This window comes from Pristiophorus japonicus, chromosome 5 (genome assembly GCF_044704955.1).
Source record: "Pristiophorus japonicus isolate sPriJap1 chromosome 5, sPriJap1.hap1, whole genome shotgun sequence".
In the NCBI taxonomy this organism is placed as follows: Eukaryota; Metazoa; Chordata; class Chondrichthyes; family Pristiophoridae; genus Pristiophorus; species Pristiophorus japonicus.
In genome coordinates, this window is record NC_091981.1 from 169,318,097 (window position 1) to 169,342,481 (window position 24,385).

Consider the following 24,385-nt stretch of genomic DNA (forward strand, 5'->3'; position numbering starts at 1 on the left):
ACTTATGACAGGATATTGTGTTCCTACATGTGACAGGGTATCGTGTTCTTACTCGTGACAGGGTATCATGTTCCTACCTGTGACAGGGTATCGTGTTCCTACCTGTGACAAGGTATCGTGTTCCTACCTGTGACAGGGTATCGTGTTTCTACTCGTGACAGGGTGTCATGTTCCTACTCGTGACAGTATATCGTGTTCATACTCGTGACACAGGGTATCGTGTTTCTACTCGTGACAGAGTATCGTGTTTCTACTCGTGACAGGGTATCATGTTCCTACTCGTGACAGGGTACCGCGTTCCTACTCGTGACAGGGTACCGTGTTCCTACTCGTGACAGGGTATCGTGTTCCTACTCGTGACAGGGTATCGTGTTCCTACTCGTGACAGGGTATCGTGTTCCTACCTGTGACAGGGTATCATGTTCCTATCTGTGACTTGGTATCGTGTTCCTATCTGTGATAGTGTATCGTGTTCCTACCTGTGACAGGGTATCGTGTTCCTACCTGTGACAGGGTATCGTGTTCCTACTCATGACAGGGTATCGTGTTCCTACTCGTGCCAGGGTATCGTGTTCCTACTCGTGACAGGGTATCGTGTTCCTACTCGTGACAGGGTATCATGTTCCTACCTGTGACAGGGTATCGTGTTCCTACCTGTGACAGGGTATCGTGTACCTACTCGTGACAGGGTATCGTGTTCCTACTCGTGACAGGGTATCATGTTCCTACTCGTGATAGGGTTTCGTGTTCCTACTCGTGACAAGGTATCGTGTTCCTACTTATGACAGGATATTGTGTTCCTACCTGTGACAGGGTATCTTGTTCCTACCTATGACAGGTTATCGTGCTCCTACTCGTGACAGGGTATCGTGTTCCTACTCGTGACAGGGTATCATGTTCCTACTCGTGACAGGGTATCGTGTTCCTACTCGTGACAGGGTATCGTGTTTCTATTCGTGACAGGGTATCGTGTCTCTACTCGTGACAGGGTATCGTCTTCCTACCCGTGACAGGGTATCGTGTTCCTATCTGTGACAGGGTCTCATGTTACTATCTGTGACAGGGTATCGTGTTCCTACCTGTGACAGGGTATCGTGTTCCTACCTGTGACAGGGTATCGTGTTCCTACTCGTGACAGGATATCGTGTTCCTACTCGTGCCAGGGTATCGTGTTCCTACTCGTGACAGGGTATCGTGTTCCTACTCGTGACAGGTTATCGTGTTCCTACTTATGACAAGGCATCATGTTCCTACTTGTGCCAGGGTATCGTGTTCCTACCCGTGACAGGGTATCGTGTTCCTACTCGTGACAGGGTATCGTGTTGCTACTCGTGACAGGGTATCATGTTCCTACTTATGAAAAGGCATCATGGTCCTACCCGTGACAGGGTAGCGTGTTCCTACTTATGACAAGCTATCGTGTTCCTACTCGTGACAAGGTATTGTGTTCCTACCTGTGACAGGGTATCATGTTCCTATCTGTGACAGGGTATCGTGTTCCTACTCGTGACAGGGTATCATGTTCCTACCTGTGACAGGGTATCGTGTTCCTACTCGTGACAGGGTATCATGTTCCTATCTGTGACAGGGTATCGTGTTCCTACTCGTGACAGGGTATCGTGTTTCTACTCGTGACAGGGTATCGTGTTCCTACTCGTGACAGGGTATCATGTTCCTATCTGTGACAGGGTATTGTGTTCCTACCTGTGACAGGGTATCGTGTTCCTACTCGTGACAGGATATCGTGTTCCTACCGGTGACAGGGTATCGTGTTCCTACCTGTGACAGGGTATCATGTTCCTACCTGTGACAGGGTATTGTGTTCCTACCTGTGACAGAGTATCGTGTTCCTACTTGTGACAGGGTATCGTGTTCCTACCGGTGACAGGGTATCGTGTTCCTACCTGTGACAGGGTATCGTGTTCCTACCTGTGACAGGGTATCGTGTTCCTACTCGTGACAGGGTATCGTGTTCCTACTCGTGCCGGGGTATCGTGTTCCTGCTCGTGCCAGGGTATCGTGTTCCTACTCGTGCCAGGGTATCGTGTTCCTACTCGTGCCAGGGTATCGTGTTCCTACTCGTGACAGGGTATTGTGTTCCTACTCGTGACAGGGTATCGTGTTTCTACTCGTGACAGGGTATTGTGTTTCTACTCATGATAGGGTATCGTGTTCCTACTCGTGACAGAGTATCGTGTTCCTACCTGTGACAGGGTATCATGTTCCTATCTGTGACAGGGTGTCATGTTCCTACCCGTGACAGGGTATCGTGTTCCTATCTGTGACAGGGTATCGTGTTCCTACCCGTGACAGGGTATTGTGTTCCTACTGGCAGGTTATCGTGTTTCTACTCGTAACAGGTTATCGTGTTCCTACTCGTGACAGGTTATTGTGTTCCTACTCGTGACAGGGTATCGTGTTCCTACTTATGACAAGGCATCATGTTCCTACTCATGCCAGGGTATCGTGTTCCTACCCGTGACAGGGTATCATGTTCCTACTCGTGACAGGGTATCGTGTTCCTACCTGTGACAGGGTATCATGTTCTTACTTGTGACAAGGCATCATGTTCCTACCCGTGACAGGGTAGCGTGTTACTACTTATGACAAGGTATCGTGTTCTTACTCCTGACAATGTATCGTGTTCCTACCTGTGACAGGGTATCGTGTTCCTACTCGTGACAGGATATTGTGTTCCTACCTGTGACAGGGTATCGTGTTCCTACCTGTGACAGGGTATCGTGTTCCTACTCGTGACAGGGTATCGTGTTCCTACCTGTGACAGGGTATCGTGTTCCTACTCGTGACAAGGTATCGTGTTCCTACTTGTGACAGGGTATCACGTTGTACTGCCGACCAGGTATTGAGCTCCTGCTTATGGCTGAGTAATAGGTACCTGCTTGTGACAAAGTATCATAACACTAATCATGCCAGGGCACTATGTTCCTGATCATGTCAGGATATTCTGCTCCTGCTTATGGCAAAATATAATATTTCTAAGTGTGGCAGCATATCATATTCCAGCTGATGTCAAGGTATTGTGTTGCTGTTCATGACAGGGTATTCTGCTCGTTCTCCTTGCAAGGCATATTATTATTAATTGTGAAATAGAACCATTTTATTTGTCCTGCAATCTTGGGCTCCCATTGCTTTGAATATAAAATTACTCTTAATAAGTTTCAACAGTGCTACTCTATATTTAAAGCATGCAACAGACCCCACACAATGAACTGTTCCTGAATATCAATATTTAACATATGACTTACAGTAAATATTCGGTGCAATCGGTTCACTTTCATTCATACTGATTGGGTTCTTTGCCACACAGGTGTAATTACTCAGGTCATCTTTTAAAACAGGAGAAATGAACAGCATCTTTTTGTCTGAGGAAAAGATGTGACGAGAACTTGCCAGTAAAGGCTTTCCATCTTTCAGCCACTGATAAATGACCTTAGTGCCTTTATTCACAGTACAGGTGAGTGTTGCATTGTCGACATACTCCACTGCTCCCCAAGCTGGATCACTGCGCACCACTGGTTTAGAGACAGGAACTGTAAAACAAAAAGATATTTCACAGTCAAAGTGTCACAGCGGATCACCTGAATAATACAAGCAATACTAATCGGACTTTGTGTATTAATCATATATTTTTAATGCAGTCTCAGAACGAATTATGGAGTAGATTTTATGGATTCGTGCTGAGTGCAGAGCTCTGCATGGTAGGAGAACAGTTTGGGCCTGTAGGTCTGCCCACCTTCCATGGTTTTTATTCCATTAAGATTAATTACAAAAATTAAAATGTTAAAAAGTAAATAAGGTGTTCTGCGCATGGCGATGACATTATCGCCATGTGCACTGCCGCCCGAGATAAAAACTTCAGGGCGTGGAGCAAAGCCGTTTCCGTCACCGCCATCCCAGGGGCATTTCCGGGCGGGTTGCTTCTGCCGCTTGCCCCCAGGCGAAAAGCCCTTATCGTCCTATTAGTGCCTCCCTGAGGTACCGATGGTCTTTTCAGAAAGGGGCAATTTCCATCCCTCAGTTTCTCAAAGTGTTTCTAAACCTTTATATACATTTTATCATATCCCAATATGAGTCAGCAATGTCAGGTGAGCAGGTGAGGAAGTTGAGCATAACTCCACAATATCTATCTCACCTTATACTTCCATTACTCAACCTGGTCATTTGCTTTCCAGAGATAACATGACATAACTATTTCTATCTATACAGATTCCTATAATCTTCAATTCAATTTCCAAGCAGGTATTTGTCTCATTCTTTTTGAAGCAGTTAATCAACAATGCATTAACTTTTTTTTTCAACTTAACCCCATTATTTGAACTTTGTCTTTTGTCTTCTTAGCCCCAACTTGAATCAAATTCCTGCACCAGCAAAATAGAATTCTCGGCCTGAGTACTAACCTGCTCCTACCTGCTCCTGTCCAACTATCTGTGCATTGCCCAGTCTGTAACTCTGTCTATTAAAGAAAGAATTGACTTGAAAAGTCGTATCAGTATATATGTTACAAAATTAAAGCCGGGTGTCATTTGTCGCATATTTAAAATAAACAATAAGGTTTAGATAAAATAGAAATAGTTCTGTAATAGCAGTGGAATCAACAGCAGGTGCTGAAGTGAGGTCATAACAGCAACAGTTCATGCACATGTATCTCATTGCTGATTTGACTGTGTGCAAGCTGCTTTGGCACATGAAAGGACATTTTGGAAGACTTGCAGACCATACAAATGCCTGGAATTTCAGAAGAAAAGAGAGACACAGATAGCATATGTGTGAGGAAAGAAAAAGTGAGATACATGATCGACAAAAGCAAACAAAATGAGGGCGCGAGTGAGAGCAAGGCAGACATAGAGAGTGTGAGTATTGGAGTTGGAGTGGATGAGACACAGAAAAAGTGAGACAGAGGGTCAGGAAAAAACAAGTGAAGAAACAATAGACCAGATTTTGAAAATCTAGCAAAAGTAGGATTTAGGTGGGCCATGGTACAGGATTGACGAATTTGAAAAGGCTACTGGCCAATGAAAAGATTGTCTGGACAGCTTGGCTTGTAGGATACTTAGCTAAGGAATGGAAAATGTCCCATAGCAATGACTCACAGTAAAAAACAAATTGGTGGCGGAAAAGTGGACTGAATTTTCCAACGATACAGTAGAGACGTGTAGAAAGCACTGCTCTTTTTGGTGCTGAAGGTCCTGTCACGGGGGGGGGGGGCGGTTCACCAAAGGGAGAGGTGCCCCTCCAGTTAAAGCACAAGTGAAAGCTGCATGGAGAAACGTCACTAACCAAGCCAATGTATTCACCCGGGCCACTTGTGCCTGGCTGCAAATGAAGAAGAAGTTGGCTGGAATCAGGAGGAAGGTCAACGTAAATATACGCCTCATTTCCTGTGACCCTGTCAAGCATGGGACTTCTGTAGCCTCTGAGAGATATCATTCAAAGGTTTAGAAACATAGAAAGTAGGTGCAGGAGTAGGCCATTCATCCCTTCGAGCCCACACCACCATTCAATATGATCATGGCTGATCATGCAACTTCAGTACCCCATTCCTGCTTTCTCTCCATACCCCTTGATCCTTTCGCCATAAGGGCCACATCTAACTCTTTTTCAATATATCTGACGAACTGGCCTCAACAACTTTCTGTGGTAGAGAATTCCACAGGTTCACAATTCTCTGAGTGAAGAAGTTTCTTCTCATCTCAGTCCTAAATGGCTTACCCCTTATCCTTAGACTGTGACCCCTGGTTCTGGACTTCCCCAACATCGAGAACATTTTTCCTGCATCTAACCTGTCCAATCCCGTCAGAATTTTATATGTTTCTATGAGATCCCCTCTCATTCTTCTAAATTCCAGTGAATATAAGCCTAGTCGATCCAGTCTTTCTTCATATGTCAGTCCTGCCATCCTGGGAATCAGTCTGGTGAACCTTCGCTGCACTCCCTCAATAGCAAGAATGTCCATCCTCAGATTAGGAGCCTAAAACTGTACACAATATTCAAGGTGTGGTCTCACCAAGGCCCTTTACAACTGCAGTATGACTTCCCTGCTCCTATACTCAAATTCTCTCACTATGAAGGCCAATATGCCATTTGCCTTCTTCACCGCCTGCTGTACCTGCATGCCAACTTTCAATGACTGATGTACCATGACACTCAGGTCTCGTTGCACCTCCCCTTTTCCTAATCTGTCACCATTCAGATAATATTCTGCTTTCCTGTTTTTACCACCAAAGTGGATAACCTCACATTTATCCACATTATACTGCATCTGCCATGCATTTGCCCACTCACCGAACCTGTCCAAGTCACCCTGCAGCCTCTTAGCATCCTTCTCACAGCTCACACTGCCACCCAGCTTAGTGTCATCTGTAAACTTGGAGATATTACATTCAATTCCTTTGTCTAAATCATTAATGTATATTGTAAATAGCTGGGGTCCCAGCACTGAACCTTGCGGTACTCCACTAGTCACTGCCTGCCATTCTGAAAAGGGCTGTTTATTCCCACTCTTTGCTTCCTGTCTGCCAACCAATTCTCTATCCACATCAATACATTACCCCCAATACCATGTGCTTTAATTTTGCACACTAACCTCTTGTGTGGGGCCTTGTCAAAAGCTTTTTGAAATTCCAAATACACCACATCCACTGGTTCTCCCTTGTCTACTCTACTAGTTACATCCTCAAAAAATTCTAGAAAATTTGTCAAGCATGATTTCCCTTTCATAAATCCATTCTGACTTGGACAGATCCTGTCACTGCTTTCCAAATGCGCTGCTATTACATCTTTAATAATTGATATCAACATTTTCCCCACTACCAATGTCAGGCTAACTGGTCTATAATTCCCTGTTTTCTCTCTCCCTTCTTTATTAAAAAGTGCATTTTCATTAGCTACCCTCGAATCCATAGGAACCGATAGAATGTTGGAAAATGACCACCAATTCATTCACTATTTCTAGGGCCATTTCCTTAAGTACTCTGGGATGCAGACTATCAGGGCCTGGGGATTTATCGGCCTTCAATCCCATCAATTTCCCTAACACCATTTCCTGACTATTAAGGATTTCTTTCTGTTCCTCCTTCTCGCTAGATCCGCCGTCCCCTAGTATTTCCAGAAGGATATTTGTGTCTTCCTTAGTGAAGACAGAACCAAAGTATTTGTTCAATTGGTCTGCCATTTTTTTCTTCCCCATTGTAAATTCACCTGATTCTGACTGCAAGGGACCTACATTTGTCTTCACTAATCTTTTTCTCTTCACATATCTATCGAAGCTTTTGCAGTCGGTTTTTATGTTCCCTGCAAGCTTATTCTCATACTCTATTTTCTGCCTCCTAATTAACCCCTTTGCTGAATTCTAAATTTCTCCCAGTCCTCAGGTTTGCTGCTTTTTCTGGCCAATTTATATGCCTGTGCCTTGGATTTAACACTACCCTAATTTCCCTTGTTTGCCACGGTTGAGCCACCTTCCCTGTTTTATTTTTTACGCCAGACAGGGATGTACAATTGTTGATGTTCATCCATGTGATCTTTAAATGTCTGCCATTGCGTATCCACCGTCAACCCTTTAAGTATCATTCGCCAGTCTATTCTAGCCAATTCACATTTCATACCATCGCAGTTACCTTTCTTTAAGTTCAAGACCCTAGTCTCTGAATTAACTGTGTCACTCTCCATCTTAATAAAGAATTCTACCATATTATGGTCATTCTTCCCCAAGGGGCCTCCCACAACCAGATTGCTAATTAATCCTCTCTCATTACACAACACCCAGTCTAGCATGGCCAGCTCTCTAGTTGGTTCCTCGACATATTAGTCTAGAAAACCATCCCTTATGCACTTCAGGAAATCTTCCTCCACTGTATTGCTACCAGTTTGGTTAGCCCAATATATATGTAGATTAAAGTCACCCATGATAACTGCTGCACCCTATTGCACGCATACCTAATTTCCTGTTTGATACCATCCCCAACCTCACTACTACTGTTTGGTGGTCTGTATACAACTCCCATTAGCGTTTTCTGCCGTTTGGTGTTCCGCAGCTCTACTCATACAGATTCCACATCATCCAAGCTAATGTCCTTCCTTACTATTGCGTTAATCTCCTCTTTAACCAGCAACGCTACTCCACCTCCTTTTCCTTTCTGTCTCTCCTTCCTGAATATTGAATACCCCTGGATGTTGAGTTCCCAGCCTTGGTCACCCTGGAGCCATGTCTCCATAATTCCAATTACATCATATCCGTTAACAGCTATCTGCGCAGTTAATTCATCCACCTTATTACGAATGCTCCTCGCATTGAGACAGAGCCTTCAGGCTTGTTTTTTTAACACTCTTTGTCCTTTTAGAATTATGTTATAATGTGGCCCTTTTTGATTTTTGCTTTTGATTTCCCTGCCCTCCACTTTTCCTTATCTCCTTTCTACTTTTTGCTTCTGCCCCCATTTTACGTCCCTCTGTCTCCCTGCATAGATTCCCATCCCCCTGCCATATTAGTTTAAACCCTCCCCAACAGCACGAGCAAACACTCCCCCTAGGACATCAGTTCTGGTCCTGCCCAAGTGCAGACCGTCCGGTTTGTACTGGTCCCACCTCCCCCAGAACCGGTTCCAACGTCCCAGGAATTTGAATCCCTCCCTCTTGCACCATTCCTCAAGCCACACAATAATTGTACACTGTAATTGCTCTTTTGCACTCACTGATTTATTGAGCAAAGCTGGACGGCACGCTTTCCTTGCTGGTGGATGCAGTAGCTTTGGAATAGCAAACAGATGGGGAGTAATTTTCACCATCACTACCTGGGTGGTTATCTAATGGCAAACTGCTGGAGTGGTTCACCAAGCCTCACTTGCGAAATGGAAGCAGCGAATGCTAGTCTCTCTGACATGTCTAGGGATGTGCGGAAGGACTTATAAACACAACTGACAGAGAAGTGTCTGTCCAAACTGTCTCCGGTATCATTGCACCTGCATTTTTTATCCAATCCTCAACTAAATCATTCAACTCGATCAGAACCCCAAAGGTATACCCACCCAATTTGTATGGTAGATTTAAATGTCAGCAGTATCCAAGAATATTGAATCAAATTAATGGTAGGGGAAAGAAAATATTTTAAATTATGGATTACACAGGAAAACCAACTGATGCACAGAGTAAATTATAATTGAAAGCACACAAACACTTTTATCACCAATTCCCACTGCGATCTCCCTTCAAGAAGCTGACTTGAGCAAGCCAGGACTCAGGACTCTCGATGCATCCATTTTACATGGGTGAAGTGTGCACTGTGGGAAAAATCTCATTTGAAGTTGCAAAATTTGGTACATGACCCGATTTGAATAACTATGTTAATTTAATGAGGCTTGCACATGCCTGTAGCATTGCTTTATTTTGTCCTCCTAAATTAAGCACTGCAAAATGATTGTGCATCAAGCACATAAAATCCAGGTCTGATTTTATGACCAATGCACATGCAGCACGACATTCAGCCTGTGGCACACAGTCTTGCAAAATTAGCCCTTGTGAGAAAGCATGAGAGACAGTTTGAAAAAAAAGTGTTAATGGGCAAAGGATATAGGCACTATGGAGCTTCACTCATCAGGATTGTTCATTATAATGCAAGGGGCTAGAAATTGCGTAGCGCCCCGTTCGGGGAGATAACCTTTGCGAAAGCACAAAAGTATCGCCGAGCGGTACACATTTGATTCTGCTGGAAACTTCCACTTTAGCGCTCTAAGAGGAAAATGGAGCAATAAATCAAGCACTACCACTTCTCTAGAGCACTAAAGAGAGTGAGAGGTGCGATTGCGGCAGAGCACAGCACAATGTTCCGTGCAGTGCTGTCGGTTTTACAGGCTTTTTCCCCCCCTTAAAGGGAAGAGCCAATGCTGTGGTTATTGAAGCCTGAGTCTGTGTATGATCATCAATGGTACCTTTGATATGTGCATAGCAACTCCCAGCACTCTAAGAGATTGCAGGGCTGAGCAATCGCAGGTTTCAAAGAAATCAAAATGCAACACACTGGGGACAGAATTAAATTTTGGCCTGCACTGTCTTTAAATAGCACTCCCCAAGCTGCAGCTGCCAATGTTGAAGCACCGCGATGCTGCAGGGGCAGAAGCAAATTTTACATCCAACACAATAACGGAGAGCTGTGGACCGGGTGACATCATGATCCCCGGGGCACAAGAGATCGAGGCGGTAAGTTTTAGCGCCAGCACAAACGCGCCAGAAAAGTTTGCGAGTGTCAGTGATTTTGCCGTGCCCGGCCAGGGAAGATGGCTCAACTGTGGCTAACAAGGAAAATTAAGGATAGTGTTAGATCCAAGGAAGAGGCATATAAATTGGCTAGAAAAAGCAGCAAACCTGTGGACTGGGAGAAATTTAGAATTCAACAGAGGAGGACAAAGGGTTTAATTAGGAGGGGGGAAATAGAGTACGAGAGGAAGCTTGCCGGGAGCATAAAAACTGACTGCAAAGGTTTCTATAGATATGTGAAGAGAAAAAGATTAGTCAAGACAAATGTAGGTCCCTTGCAGTCGGACTCAGGTGAATTAATAATGGGGAACAAAGAAATGGCAGACCAATTGAACAAATACTTTTGTTCTGTCTTCACGAAGAAAGACACAAATGACCTTCCGGATGTACTAGTGGACCGAGGGTCCAGTGAGAAGGAAGAACTGAAGGATATCCTTATTAGGCAGGAAATTGTGTTGGGGAAATTGATGGGATTGAAGGCCGACAAATCCCCGGGGTCTGATTGTCTGCATCCCAGAGTACTTAAGGAGGTGGCCCTAGAAATAGTGAATGCATTGATGATCATTATCCAACAGTCTATCAACTCTGGATCAGTTCCTATGGACTGGAGGATAGCTAATGTAACACCACTTTTAAGAAAAGAGGGAAAATGTTGGAATCAATTATTAAGGATGAAATAGCAGCGCATTTGGAAAGCAGTGACAGGATTGGTCCAAGTCAGCATGGATTTGTGAAAGGGAAATCATGCTTTACAAATCTTCTGGAATTTTTTGAGGATGTAACTAGTAGATTGGATAAGGGAGAACCAGTGGATGTGGTGTATTTGGACTTTCAAAAGGCCTTTGACAAGATCCCACATAAGAGATTGCTGTGCAAAATAAAAGCACATGGTATTGAGGGTAATGTGCTGGTGTGGATAGAGAATTGGTTGGCAGACAGGAAGCACAGAGTCGGGATAAACGGGTCCTTTTTGGAATGGGAGGCAGTGACTAGTGGAGTGCCGCAGGGCTCAGTGCTAGGACCCCAGCTCTTTACAATATTCATTAATGATTTGGATGCAGGAATTGAGTGTAATATCTCCAAGTTTGCAGATGAAATTAAACTGGGTGGCGATGTGAGCTGTGAGGACCATGCTAAGAGGCTGCAGGGTGATTTGGACAGGTTAGCTGAGTGGGCAAATGCATGGCAGATGCAGTATAATGTGGATAAATGTGAGCTTATCCACTTTGGCGGCAAAAACACAAAGGCAGAATATTATTGGAATGGTGGCAGATTAGGAAAAGGGGAGGTGCAACAAGACCTGGGTGTCATGGTTCATCAGTCATTGAAAGTTGGCATGCAGGTACAGCAGGTGGTGAAGAAGGCAAATGGCATGTTGGCCTTCATAGCTAGGGGATTTGAGTATAGGAGCAGGGAGGTCTTACTGCAGTTGTACAGGGCCTTGGTGAGGCCTCACCTGGAATATTGTGTTCAGTTTTGGTCTCCTAATCTGAGGAAGGACGTTCTTGCTATTGAGGGAGTGCAGCGAAGGTTCACCAGACTGATTCCAGGGATGGCTGGACTGACATATGAGGAGAAACTGGATCAACTGGGCCTTTATACATTGGAGTTTAGAAGGATGAGAGGGGATCTCATAGAAACGTATAAGATTCTGACGGGACGGGACAGGTTAGATGCGGGTAGAATGTTCCCCATGTTGGGGAAGTCCAGAACCAGGGGACACAGTCTTAGGATAAGGGGTAGGCCATTTAGGACTGAGACGAGGAGAAAATTCTTCACTCAGAGAGTTGTTAACCTGGGGAATTCCATGCCGCAGAGAGTTGTTGATGCCAGTTCATTGGATATATTCAAGAGGGAGTTAGATATGGTCCTTACGGCTAAAGGGATCAAGGGGTATGGAGAGAAAGCGGGAAAGGGGTACTGAGGTGAATGATCAGCCATGATCACATTGAATGGTGGTGCAGGCTCGAATGGCCGAATGGCCTACTCCTGCACTTATTTTCTATGTTTCTATGGTAAACCCTTAGTGCCCCGTTACAGCCCCCTGGAGGTGCAAATGGGAGGTGCAAAATTGGCAATTTCTTCCCCAAGGAATTTATTGTGGAGTGATTCTGACATGATTTGTCTGATATATTCAATGTTCATCGTAACTGGGGAAGCTACATTTGTCCAGTATTCCAAATTTGTACAGTATAAGATGTTTGCAGGCAGTCAAAGGGATTGAACCAGAAAAAAGTCACTTTGAAACATTCCCGAAGTAGCTGCACTTATTGTGAGGATTGCTCTGTGGAATTCCCTCTCACAACTGATTATTGAGTGTGGAATAGGTACTGTAATAATATTCCTTCTGTGTCAACTTGACTCTGAATCTCGTTCTGAAGAAAGCTACTCTGAGACCTGCCACAGATTAAGATGATACTTTGGGAGACCTAAGCTTACCTGTGAAATCGTCAGTCTATCAATAGACAATTATTTTGGGAGGTGCAGCTCCTTCTAGGATACAGTTAGTGTAAGTAAAGAAATTCCAGGACAAGGCAATAGCCCTGCTTGGACATACTGATGAAACACAAGTTACTTCGAGGGCAATTATATTAAATCACTGCTAGATGGATAGAAAATCACAGGAAGCATGTGCTCACCTTCCTGATCTGCGCTTCCTGCGGGCAAGACTCTGAACCAATAAATAAATGCTGGGTAAATGGAGTTTGAAAGCCTACTCACTGTTGACTTGAACTGTTAGTTGTCGACTAGCTGATGCCACCTTCACTCCAGAGACAGTCACTTTTATGGTATATTCACCATCGTCACGTAATTCCACTGGGTTAATCAACAGTGAGGCACTGGGAGGGGATAAGAAAAACCTGTGCCCATGTTCCATGTCAGGAGTCAAGGTGTTGTTTATAGCAGTCACCAGAAGCATGGAGCCTGAAAATTGGCTTTGGAAAGTCCAGGTTATCTGAATGTTCTGATCTTTAGTTCCAGTGGTGTAGTTTGCGGGGAGCAGTAAAGGTTGTCCGACAGTGCCCAGGATCAATTCGGTTGGCACTGCAACTGTAACAGCTCCACAAGTGCCTAGAGGGAAAGTCAAAAAACTGAAAATCCATACAAATCTTCAATACCAGTACACCAACCACAAGAGATTCATCTTTTAGAAACTGAAAATAATAATTTTTTACATTCTATTTATTTGGTTTAAACTTGAAAAATTTGTTATAAGCTAAGTTTTAAACTGAAATTTTAAAAACCAGTAATACAATGGGAAGTTCAGATGACCTTACTATCTGCAAAAGAAAACCTAAAATGCTTTATAATGTTATTATAACCCCTTGGGATGTAACCAATTAATTTTGTGGGCCTCTTCTGCCCCAACATCTGTTTGTTGCTAGGTTGCACTGGTGGGTCTGGCACAGGGTGGGACTGCCACATATTTTAGCTAAAATGCCATCGGGGTCCTAATTACATCATAGGACCTTGATTTTAATATATTTATGAGGCCCTTGTCTGCCCGCCTATGGCAGGCACCTCAGTTGCCTCCAAAAAGTGCATAGTTAATATACAATAAAATTGGGGCTAAGATTCTTAATATATTGTAGAAAGACAGAAATGGTGATGAAAATTCAGTTCTTTGTCAAGATGGACTGAAGAATTGATTGGTTTGGTTCTCAGGAAACTAATGTCATTGATTAATTTTGAAATAACTGCAGCTGGCAAATGAAAAGAGCAACACCATTATTTTACTTGTTGGAAACTAATTTTTAAAAATCACTTGAATTTTCAGTGCTCGAGCCCAGCAGTGCTAGAGAAAGTGGATCAGCCAAATGGAAGAGACTGTCATTTCTATTTTTCCAAATTTCTTTTTTCTCCCCTCCCGAACAATTTGACTAACAATGGGGCATGTTACAACAGGGGCCAGCAACCCTCCAGAGCTCACTCGAGTTGCCAGTTTTGATGTGTGAGCCGAAACAATGAATGCCAGCAGGCTGTTTGTATGTGGATGTCATGACACTTGAGCTCTGACCTTATCCATTGTCCACAAACAAGCACTTTTGCAGCAGGAGTCACTGGATAGTGATCAGGAGAAGGAATCTGGGCTGGTTCTTGGCACGCAATGCGCATGCGCCAAAAACCAGCACTTGCGAACTGTCAAAATGTCTCAAACATATTTTTAAAAATTCAACTTCTTTTATTTGTCTAAAACAGTTAATTAAATTCAATTTCAATTAATTTTAAATATGTGAATTGTTTTTCTAAATTATTTATGGGGGTATCCCCATTCACAGAAATTGTGATATCCATACAGAGATTACCATTACTGTGAATGGGTATACGGCATTTTCATTGGTTGGTCCAGCCCAAGCTGCACATATGCTTCTGGAGTACATGGGCCCCTACGCTGGACTGCAAATAGAGGCCTTGGAGCGCATGTCTGCGTTCCTCCAGGACCACCAGGTACTTACGGAAAAATAATTTTGGTCGGAGGCATCCACCCGCAGGAAGCCTCCGACTGCAATTTCTGGGCTTATAGTTTGTCATTGGTATTTTTTTCCCCTTTTGCCTCCTTCGTCATTCAGGTATTGAGGGAGGTTTTACACTTACTCAATTTAGACCCTTACATTAGCTGCATAAGTGAATGACTCATTGCATCTGCTTGGTAATTAAGCTTCAACTTTTGAGTATATTTCTTGCCAATTATTCCCCCTTCCTTCTCTCCTGAAGACATTGACTCCTTGCTGGGTTATGGTAACACTGGTGCTGGGTGCCATCTGGTACCTCAACCAACTTCATATATCAGTCTTGACAGTAAGTGTCAGAATTACATTTGGCTGCAAGAGAGATGACAGCCAAACCTGATTCACATGCACCCACAGGAGGGTGGGAGCCCCGAGGCGGCAGTGGCCCACGTTATTGTATACTCCCTTTATCTATATTCTCTTTCTCCGAACCAATTCCCTAACTTTGTCAATAGGTTGCTTCCAATTCCATGTGCTTCCATGTTCTGACATTTAAATTACAGTCACATTAAACATTCTACCTAAGACAAGTGCTGTGACCCCAAAAAATTGGCCAGGGTCAGGGATCCACCATTATCATGGCATAACTCCTGTCATGATCAAGATGTGTGGGGATTCCACAAGAACAGAAGATTCTGGTTTATGGGGTATATATTCTGTTGGGCTTCATCAGATCATCTGCCATAACTTTGGAGGAAGATTTGCAAAAACCCTACTGAAATGGTGTAAATGATGTTTCCATGGATGTTCTGTTAAATTACAGTGGACAATCAGGAGTAACCCATGAAAACTCAACCCCATGTTTCCAGATACATTCTCGAATGTCCTTGTTTCTGACTTTCCACTCCTCACTGGCCCCTCTCAGGCTACACACCTTCTGTGTTTGAAAGGGTAACGGTAGACAGTTTGTCCCCAGGCCACTGTCAATGGTGCCATTTCCTGACACCAAGTGGCATCAGGATACAGCTCAATGAAGATATTCCATTCTATTTTCCCTTCCCCTCTATGTGAGGAAATGACTGCGACCCCATGGTGTCTCTTGTGTCTGAAATTGGAAACTTCCAAAGTGGAAGATCTGACTTGCATGACACCACCTTTATGGTACTGAATGTTGATATAGTATTCGATCATACTGTGCTACCATAGCACAAAGACATATGCCTTTTGTAATGAAAACAACAAGAAGTTGTTTTTATAGAGTTAATTTAACACAGAAAATCTTCCCAAGGCACTTGACAAAAGCAGCATCATACAAAAATGGATACCGAGCTAAAGGAATACATATTGGAGGGGTGGGGCGGGGAGAGCATGGCTAAAAGCTAGGTCAATGAGATGGGTTATAAGGATGGTCTTAAAGGAGGAGAGGGAGGTGGAGGTGGAAAGATTTGCAGTGGTGCGGTCGAGAGAGCTAGTGAAGAGGTAGAGCTGAGTGTCATCAGTGTTTTGAACATTTAGTTGGTGTGGTAATGTAATGGCTGTTTTATTCAGTTTATTCTGGAACATTTCTTGTTGGATATATTAATCAGTATTAAAGAAAGAAAGGCATGCATTTATATAAGCATTTCTCAAACTCAGGATATCTCAAAGTGCTTTACAACCAATGAAATACTTCTGAAGTGTAGTTACTGTTGTTCAGAGAAGGCCCTGGAGTTTTATTAATGGTATGTTTGTTTCAATTGGGTTTCCTTCAGCGTTCCATTAACTACATTCAAGTACAATATATATCAGTCAGCATACATGTGAAAGCTGATCCCAAAACACAAAAGTCTCGGTGTGGTGGATTAAGTGATGTGGCAGAAGCAATAATTAAAATATAATGGGTATGAGTAAGATAATATGGCTTGTTATGAAAATGTTTTACTGCTTGTTTAGGAATATTTCCAAAGTAAATAAAGTTGAAATGTTTGTTGGCTTGTCATTTTAATATAAAAATGCAAATGAATTGACTGAGATTGTACGAAGCACGGATCAACGTTTACGTGCATTGGATTTCCTGACACTGCCATCATTTATAATTTTCCTCTCTCTAATCATGTTAAAAGGTCACGGTACCGATGTGTGTTGTGTGACTTGCTGGCACTGCTATCATGAGCAGCAGGCAGTAGTGAAACACCAAGTCCTGTCCTGCTGAGGCTGTTATTATTCCCATCAGTTCCTCTGGAGCTGATGTCATGAACAGTAGATGGGTTTACTGTAGCTTCTATAAGGCCATATCCCTGTTGCTTGTCTTACCATCAAAAAAATGGGAATATCAAATGTAATTTATAGTTTGAACAGTACTGTCAGTGCCAGCCTGTCGTCTAATTGACTGACCTAACTTTCTCCAAGTCCCATTGGTACAGCTCTACCTCCAGAGCTCAATGTACATTTGCATAATCAATTTTTTATTACTGGCAAATAAAAGGTAAAAACACTGATGGGGTTAGGGCTGCCTTTGGCTTTTCATGGCAGGAAAATTGAAGCCAATGTGCTTGTGGCGAGAAATGCTGACTAATCCTTTATTGATATATAAATTGGACAGGTTGATGGGTAAATAAACTGACTGAAACTAAAGAAAGAGACTGAGAGAAGGATGTTAAGAGGGAGAGATAAACAATGGGAGAGGTGAGGAATATCTTTCCTATTACATTTTTCCAATTGAAGAAAATGTTCAGAAAATTACCAATGTTTTAAATATGCTTATTTATTTCCCATTTGTAATTTAATATATAATAGCTTGCTCAGAAATAACTTAGATTTTCAAACCACTATAAAATATTAATATTTCATATAAGAACATAAGAACATAAGAAATAGGAGCAGGAGTAGGCCATACGGCCCCTCGAGCCTGCTCCGCCATTTAATACGATCATGGCTAATCTGATCATGGACTTGAGTCCACTTCCCTGCCCGCACCCCATAACCCTTTAATCCCTTATCGGTTAAGAAAATGTCTATCTCTGTCTTAAATTTATTTAATGTCCCGGCTTTCACAGCTCTCTGAGGCAGCAAATTCCACAGAGTTACAACTCTCTGAGAGAAGAAATTTCTCCTCATCTCAGTTATAAATGGGCGGCCCCTTATTCTAAGATTATGCCCCTAGTTCTAGTCTCTCCTATCAGTGGAAACATCCTCTCTGCATCTACCTTGTCAAGCCTCCTCATAATCTTATACATTTCGATAAGATCACCTCTCATTCTTCTGAATTCCAATGAGTAGAGGCCCAATCCTAAACCTTTCCTCATAAATCAGCCCCCTCATCCCCGGAATCAACCTAGTGAACCTTCTCTGAACTGCCTCCAAAGCAAGTATATCCTTTCATAAATATGGAAACCAAATATGGTATGCAGTATTTCAGGTGTGACCTTATCAATACGCTGAATAACTACAGCAAGACTTCCCTGCTTTTATACTCCATCCCCTTTTCAATAAAGACTAAGATTCCATTGGCCTTCCTGATCTCTTGTTGTACCTGCATTCTAACCTTTTGTGTTTCATGCACAAGTACCCCCAGGTCCTGCTGTACTGCAGCATTTTGCAATTTTTCTCCATTTAAATAATAACTTGCTCTTTGATTTTTTTTTCTGCCAAAGTGCATGACCTCACACTTTCCAACATTATACTCCATCTGACAATTTTTGCCCACTCACTTAGCTTGTCTATGTCCTTTTGCAGATTTTTTGTGTCCTCCTCACACATTGCTTTTCCTCCCATCTTTGTATAATTAGCAAACTTGGCTACGTTACACTCAGTCCTTTCTTCCAAGTCGTTAATATAGATTGTAACTAGTTGGGGTCCCAGCACTGATCCCTGCAGAACCCCACTAGTTACTGATTGCCAACCCGAGAATGAACCATTTATCCCGACTCTCTGTTTTCTGTTAGTTAGCCAATCATCTATGCATGCTAATATATTATCCCAACCCCGTAAACTTTTATCTTGTGCAGTAACCTTTTATGTGGCACCTTGTCAAATGCCTTCTGGAAATCCAAATACAACACATCCACTTGTTCCCCTTTATCCACCCAGTTCGTTACATCCTCAAAGAATTCCAGCAAATTTGTCAAACATGACTTCCCCTTCATAAATCCATGCTGACTCTGCCTGACCGAATTTTGCTTTTCCAAATGTCCTGCTACTGCTTCTTTAATAATGGACTCCAACATTTGCCCAACCACAGATGTTAGGCTAATTGGTCTATAGTTTCTTGCTTTTTGTCTGCCTCCTTTTTTGAATAGGGGTGTTACATTTGCCCTCCCCAGAATCCAGGGAATTTTGGTAAATTATAACCAATGCATCCACTATCCCTGCCGTTACTTCTCTTAAGACCCTAGGATGCAAGCCATCAGCTCCAGAGGATTTATCCACCTTTAGTCCCATTATCTTACTGAGTACCACTTCCTTAGTGATTGTGATTGTGTTAAGTTCCTGCCCCCCCTATAGCCCCTTGGCTATCCACTATCAAAAATCAGTTGCCACCACTTGTCTTTTAGGGCTCCAAACCTAGTGCTTCTTCAACTATCGGAAGCTTTCAAAACCCAAGTTTGGCATCCTCTAATGACTACTTCCTCATTTACCTTGTCTTCTCTTTCACTCTTTCTGACCTTGGTGCTCCCCTGCATTATAGGCCTTGGCCATTCTCCTTAGTTTGTCAAGAACAAAAGAAATGAATAAATCTCACCGATCGCCCATTTAATCACTGGACTTTAAAGGTACTGAAGCAGTACTTTGGAATATCCAGTCATCCTTGAATTTTCACGATGAGGCAGAACCAGGCAAGGATCACACTTAATAATCCTGCACTCATGCTGTGCTTTTATTTAAACACAATTGCCACTTTAAAACACAGCTATAATAATTGGGGTTGACAGATTTTCCTATTAACTATTCTTACATTCTATTTTCTACAATGCAGAATTTAGTTACATCCTTAATTCATCTGGTATTCAATTGTAGCATGTGGTTACATGAACATTAAAAATGTAAACATGAAATATATTATGCTGGTAATAAAGATCAAGTAAATTTATGTAATAAAAAGTATTTGGAATGTGTAATATTTATATAGCAGACTGCAGCTGCTATAGCTGTGTGGGTGTAAACAGATATCATCTGCTCTGCCCCTTTTCTTTTTATTTATTTCTGAAAATATTTATTTTTTTCATTAAGATGAATTCTGCTAAAAGGTAGAGGAGTGGAGATGTACAGATCACCTCCTGTGAAATAAGTTCCACTTCCATGGCTTAAGCAGCTCACAGTGTCGGGAAATTCACATTTTGCAATGTTTGAACATCACTTTTCTTTCGCGCGCTACTTGTCTTACTGTGTGACTAAAGAACCAGTTACAGACTCCGGAAAAATACAGTCCCAATGAGTGATTCCTATCGCCAATGTCTGTCCAAGATGCAATTTCCACACAAAGATCTGATCGTCTTGACTAACTTTGAGCCAGAACATGTTAAAGATCTTTAGTCTGTAGTGAAAGATTTATCGAAAATAGATCTGAAAGGATTGAAGGAACTTCTCATTTAAAAGCTGCAGGTAAGACAAACTAGATCCACCCGGGGCAACCAAATAACCAATGGTTTACAGCTCCTGCTCTGTTAATTAAAACTAAATAGGGCGCAGTCTACGATAGATGCTGCTCCTACCCTCCGGGTTATATCATTCTGCCGGGCCAGCGGGGCTGTCACTCAATTGAAGCAGAAATATTCTACCGATTTGACTCAGCCGCCCATGAATGTGGCCTGTTGCGGTCTCGGTGCCAGGAAATCCCGGCCATTCTTGTTGCTGTTCCTATTTACTGGTCTCGTGCACTGAAACTCCTCAGTTCCGTCTACCCAACAAGACAATTTTGCTATCAATATTTAAACGTTCCAGCTACACCGTCTGTGACTGGCAAGTTTTGCTGGATCCTGCCTTTAAACGAGAATCCCAGCACCTGAACTGTCGCTTGGTTTTTATAAGTTCAAAACTTTTTTGTTGATCAAAGTTTTTTTCCTACCTATTGCCAAGATGCATATCTCGCACAGCAGAAGATGAGTTTTGCTGCCGAAGGGATCCATGAAGGCATCGTGTCCCATAGAGAGTCTGGGTGGCTTTTGTATTATGTGTGTCTGTCCGGGTGCAACTGGTACCAGCTTCGTTTGACAGTGAAATGAGTTAACGCTTTGGCTCCGGGTTCCCAGCACACATGCAAAGAGAGAGAGAGAGAGAGATAACACACATAAACATACACTGCACCTACCCATCAGTTTAATATCTCCTCCCACCTGCACAGCACTGACACATACAGGAGAAACACGAACACTGGAAAACCATATTTCATAGTAAATCAGCAGCATCATGTACTGGAGCATGGATGACAACAGTATTGATAATTGATAAACAATATTGATAAACAGTAGTAGAATTATTGTGTTCTGCGTATTTAAAGCAGGGTCCATATTTGAATCCACTACCCTGGGTGTAATGGAAACAGTACTGAACTAGGTCGCTTGTGTTAGTGCAGCTTGACATTTGTGTCCTTTGCCTATGAAAGGATTTGAACAGTTATTGAATTGAAGCGTTCATACATCCTCTTTCTGTGAAATTTCTGGTGAAGTGTAAAAGTGAACTAAACCAAAGGGGAACAATTAATACAATCCTGATGATAGCTTTGGGAACTTTTTGCTCTGATAATGAACTATAATCAATGAAAGACAGAAAAATGGGTTCTTAAAGCACATACAATATACTTTGTATATTATCTTTACAATGAAAAGTATTTATTTCATCTATTGTCAGAAAAACATTCTCAACACTAATAACTGAGGTAGATCAGTTTTAGCAGAACTAACATCTATACAGCTTAGGTTACATTGAACTGCAAACAGATCTATTCTGTACAGCAATTTTTCACAGATTTAACAGAACAAACAAGATTCTATTTCCAGTATTTTACAACCTTTTTAACTACTGAGAAATCATTAGCTGTCACTTTCTGAAACTGAATTAATAGATTTGAACTCAGTTTTTGCTTTGTGTTGATCTAGTATTTTCTTTCGGGTGCTGATCGACTTGCAATGCACTTCCAGCATTTTATAATTTTATTTCAAATTTCTAGCAGTCTATTTGTCTTCTTTCTCAGGATTCTGCTTCCATTCCCTCTAAATACAGATCTGCCTGTACTGACTGTATTTCTGGCTTTATTACAAAACTATAGTGGTAAATTTATAAATTTGCATCCTGGTCCTTCTTTGTGCTACTTGTTGGGAGCACATATCAGGAATTCAGGCAAATGCCTGGCACAATCTTTGACTCATTAACTTTCTGCTCTGTTCCAGAAACATCAATTTGTAAAATTACCTCAGATATAGTGTTGATGTCCGTTTATAACATTCTAGATTGTACCATGAAGTTAAACATATAATATTCTTGCCCAATGTGGTTATTGATTCAAACTTATTATAGAAACGTAGAAACATAGAAATTTACAACGCAGAAGGAGGCCATTTCGGCCCATTGTGTCCGTGCCGGATGACAAAGAGCCGCACAGCCCTTGGTTAACAGCCCTAAAGGTTACATATAAACTTATGAACAATGACGGAAAGGCAAAGAGCACCCAGCCCAACCAGTCCGCCTCACACAACTGCGACACCCCTTATACTGAAACATTCTACACTCCACCCCAACCGGAGCCAGGTGATCTCCTGGGAGAGGCAAAAACCAGATAAAAACCCAGGCCAATTTAGGGAGAAAAAAATCTGGAAAATTCCTCTCCAACCCATCCAGGTGATCGAAACTAGCCCAGGAGATCACCCTGGCCATATCCTATTCCCTGCAGTACTTACCATTATATCTGCGCCGGCCAACAAAAGGGCAACCAGTCTAATCCCAATTACCAGCTCTAGGTCCGTAACCCTGCAGTATACTGCACTTTAAGTGCCCATCCAACCATCTCTTAAAAGTGGTGAGGGTTTCTGCATCCACCACTCTTCCAGGCAGCGAGTTCCAGATCCCCACAACCCTCTGCGTAAAGAAGCCCCCCCTCAAATACCCTCTAAATCTTCCACCAACCACCTTAAATCTATGCCTCCTCATAATAGACCCCTCCACCAATGGAAATAGATCCTTACTATCCATTATGTCCAGGCCCCTCAATATTTTGCACAACTCAATGAGGTCTCTCAATCTCCTCTGTTCCAATGAGAACAAACCCAACCTATCCAATCTGTCCTCATAACTAAGATTCTCCATTCCAGGCAGCATCCTAGTAAATCTTCTCTGTACCCTCTCTAGTGCAATCACGTCCTTCCTATAATACGGCGACCAGAACTGCACGCAGTACTCCAGCTGTGTCCTAACCAAAGTATAATACAATTTAAGCATAACCTCCCTGCTCTTATATTCTATGCCTCGGCCAATAAAGGCAAGCATTCCGTATGCCTTCTTAACCACCTTATCCACCTGGCCTGCTACTTTTAGGGAATCTGTGGACCAATGGTGGAGCTTTGGAGGCGTGGCCTATTCACTTGGAGCTCTGTTGCTGTGAGAGAAGAAGCTTGCTGCTGTTGCTCTTGCCTGGAAAGCCTGGACTGAGCCCTGTGAAACAGCCCAGGAAGAGGAGGAGGGGGCTTTCTACAATTCCAATTCATCCAGAGGGAGAGGAGGAGAGCAGAAAATTCAACAACCTTTAATACTGCTGCAGAGAGTTGGAGAGAGGGGGAAAAAAGAACAACTATCCAGTGTGGAAGGAGGGAGAAACTTCATCAACCAAAGGTGGGTGTGTTTTGGTGCATTCCCCTAAAGACTTTGTTGTATTGGTGGGGGGAGGAAAGAAGACTTGCTGGAGGGCCGGAACATCGCGGGGGGTGTGTGTGTGTGGAAGTGTGTGTGGGGGTCTTGCTTACAGCTAGGCCCCACACACCACTGAAGCACCCCTCCCCCATTGCCTAGCCTGGGATAGCTGGAGCTACCTGGCTGAAGAACTATTAATCACCTATTTAACATCGTTGGGAGTGTGTGCCTGGGTGGCTCCAGCTGTCCCAGGTGAAGACATCTTCTCCCCCCACCCGAAGACCATCTACAAAGACTGTGTTTGTTTTGCCATCATCTGGGGAGTGCACCCCAAGAAAAACACCCACCTATCGCTGTGAGGGGAGACCTGCCCTCACAGCTTCCCTCTTTCCCACCCCCCTCTCTCTTTCTCTCTCTCTCTGTCTCTCCCCTCTCTCTCTGAGAGCCCCTTTCCTCCTAATTGAAAAACCAATTAAGACAACTGAGCAGAGGGAGCAAGGCCCCTCCCCAATTGTCAACTAGGGGAGAGGTGTGCCTCTTTTAGAGCTCCCTCTGTTCAAACACCAACGAGGCCATTTAAGACCATTAAGGCCTGTGACTTTGGGGTGGGTGTGGCCCTTAAAGGGACCCCGTGATGGCGACCCCATCCACACCGGTGGCAGGGCCAGCAAAGACGTACGTGCAGGCGGCGTCCACATCCACGGCGCCTCCTGCTGCCCTGCCACCTTTCAGACTAATAACAAAGAAACACGGGGTCAAGAGCTACACTCACCCCACAATGAGCATTAAGGAGTGCGTGCGGGCGATGGCTGGGGTAGACGGCCCCTCGGCCATTGTCGCAGCCTCCA

The 24,385-nt window shown here is 43.1% G+C and overlaps 1 protein-coding gene across 1 annotated transcript in view; it reads right to left on the reverse strand.

Moving 5' to 3' along the window:
- Positions 1-20,842, reverse strand: part of hepacam2 (HEPACAM family member 2) — a 317,380-nt gene extending 296,538 nt beyond the window's left edge. The window contains exons 1-3 of the mRNA XM_070880003.1: positions 20,764-20,842; positions 12,991-13,341; positions 3,267-3,551 (exon numbers count right to left, since the gene is read on the reverse strand). Coding sequence (XP_070736104.1) covers positions 3,267-3,551; positions 12,991-13,341; positions 20,764-20,842 — 715 coding nt within the window. The remainder of the gene's footprint in view (positions 1-3,266; positions 3,552-12,990; positions 13,342-20,763) is intronic.
- Positions 20,843-24,385: the final 3,543 nt, after the last annotated feature.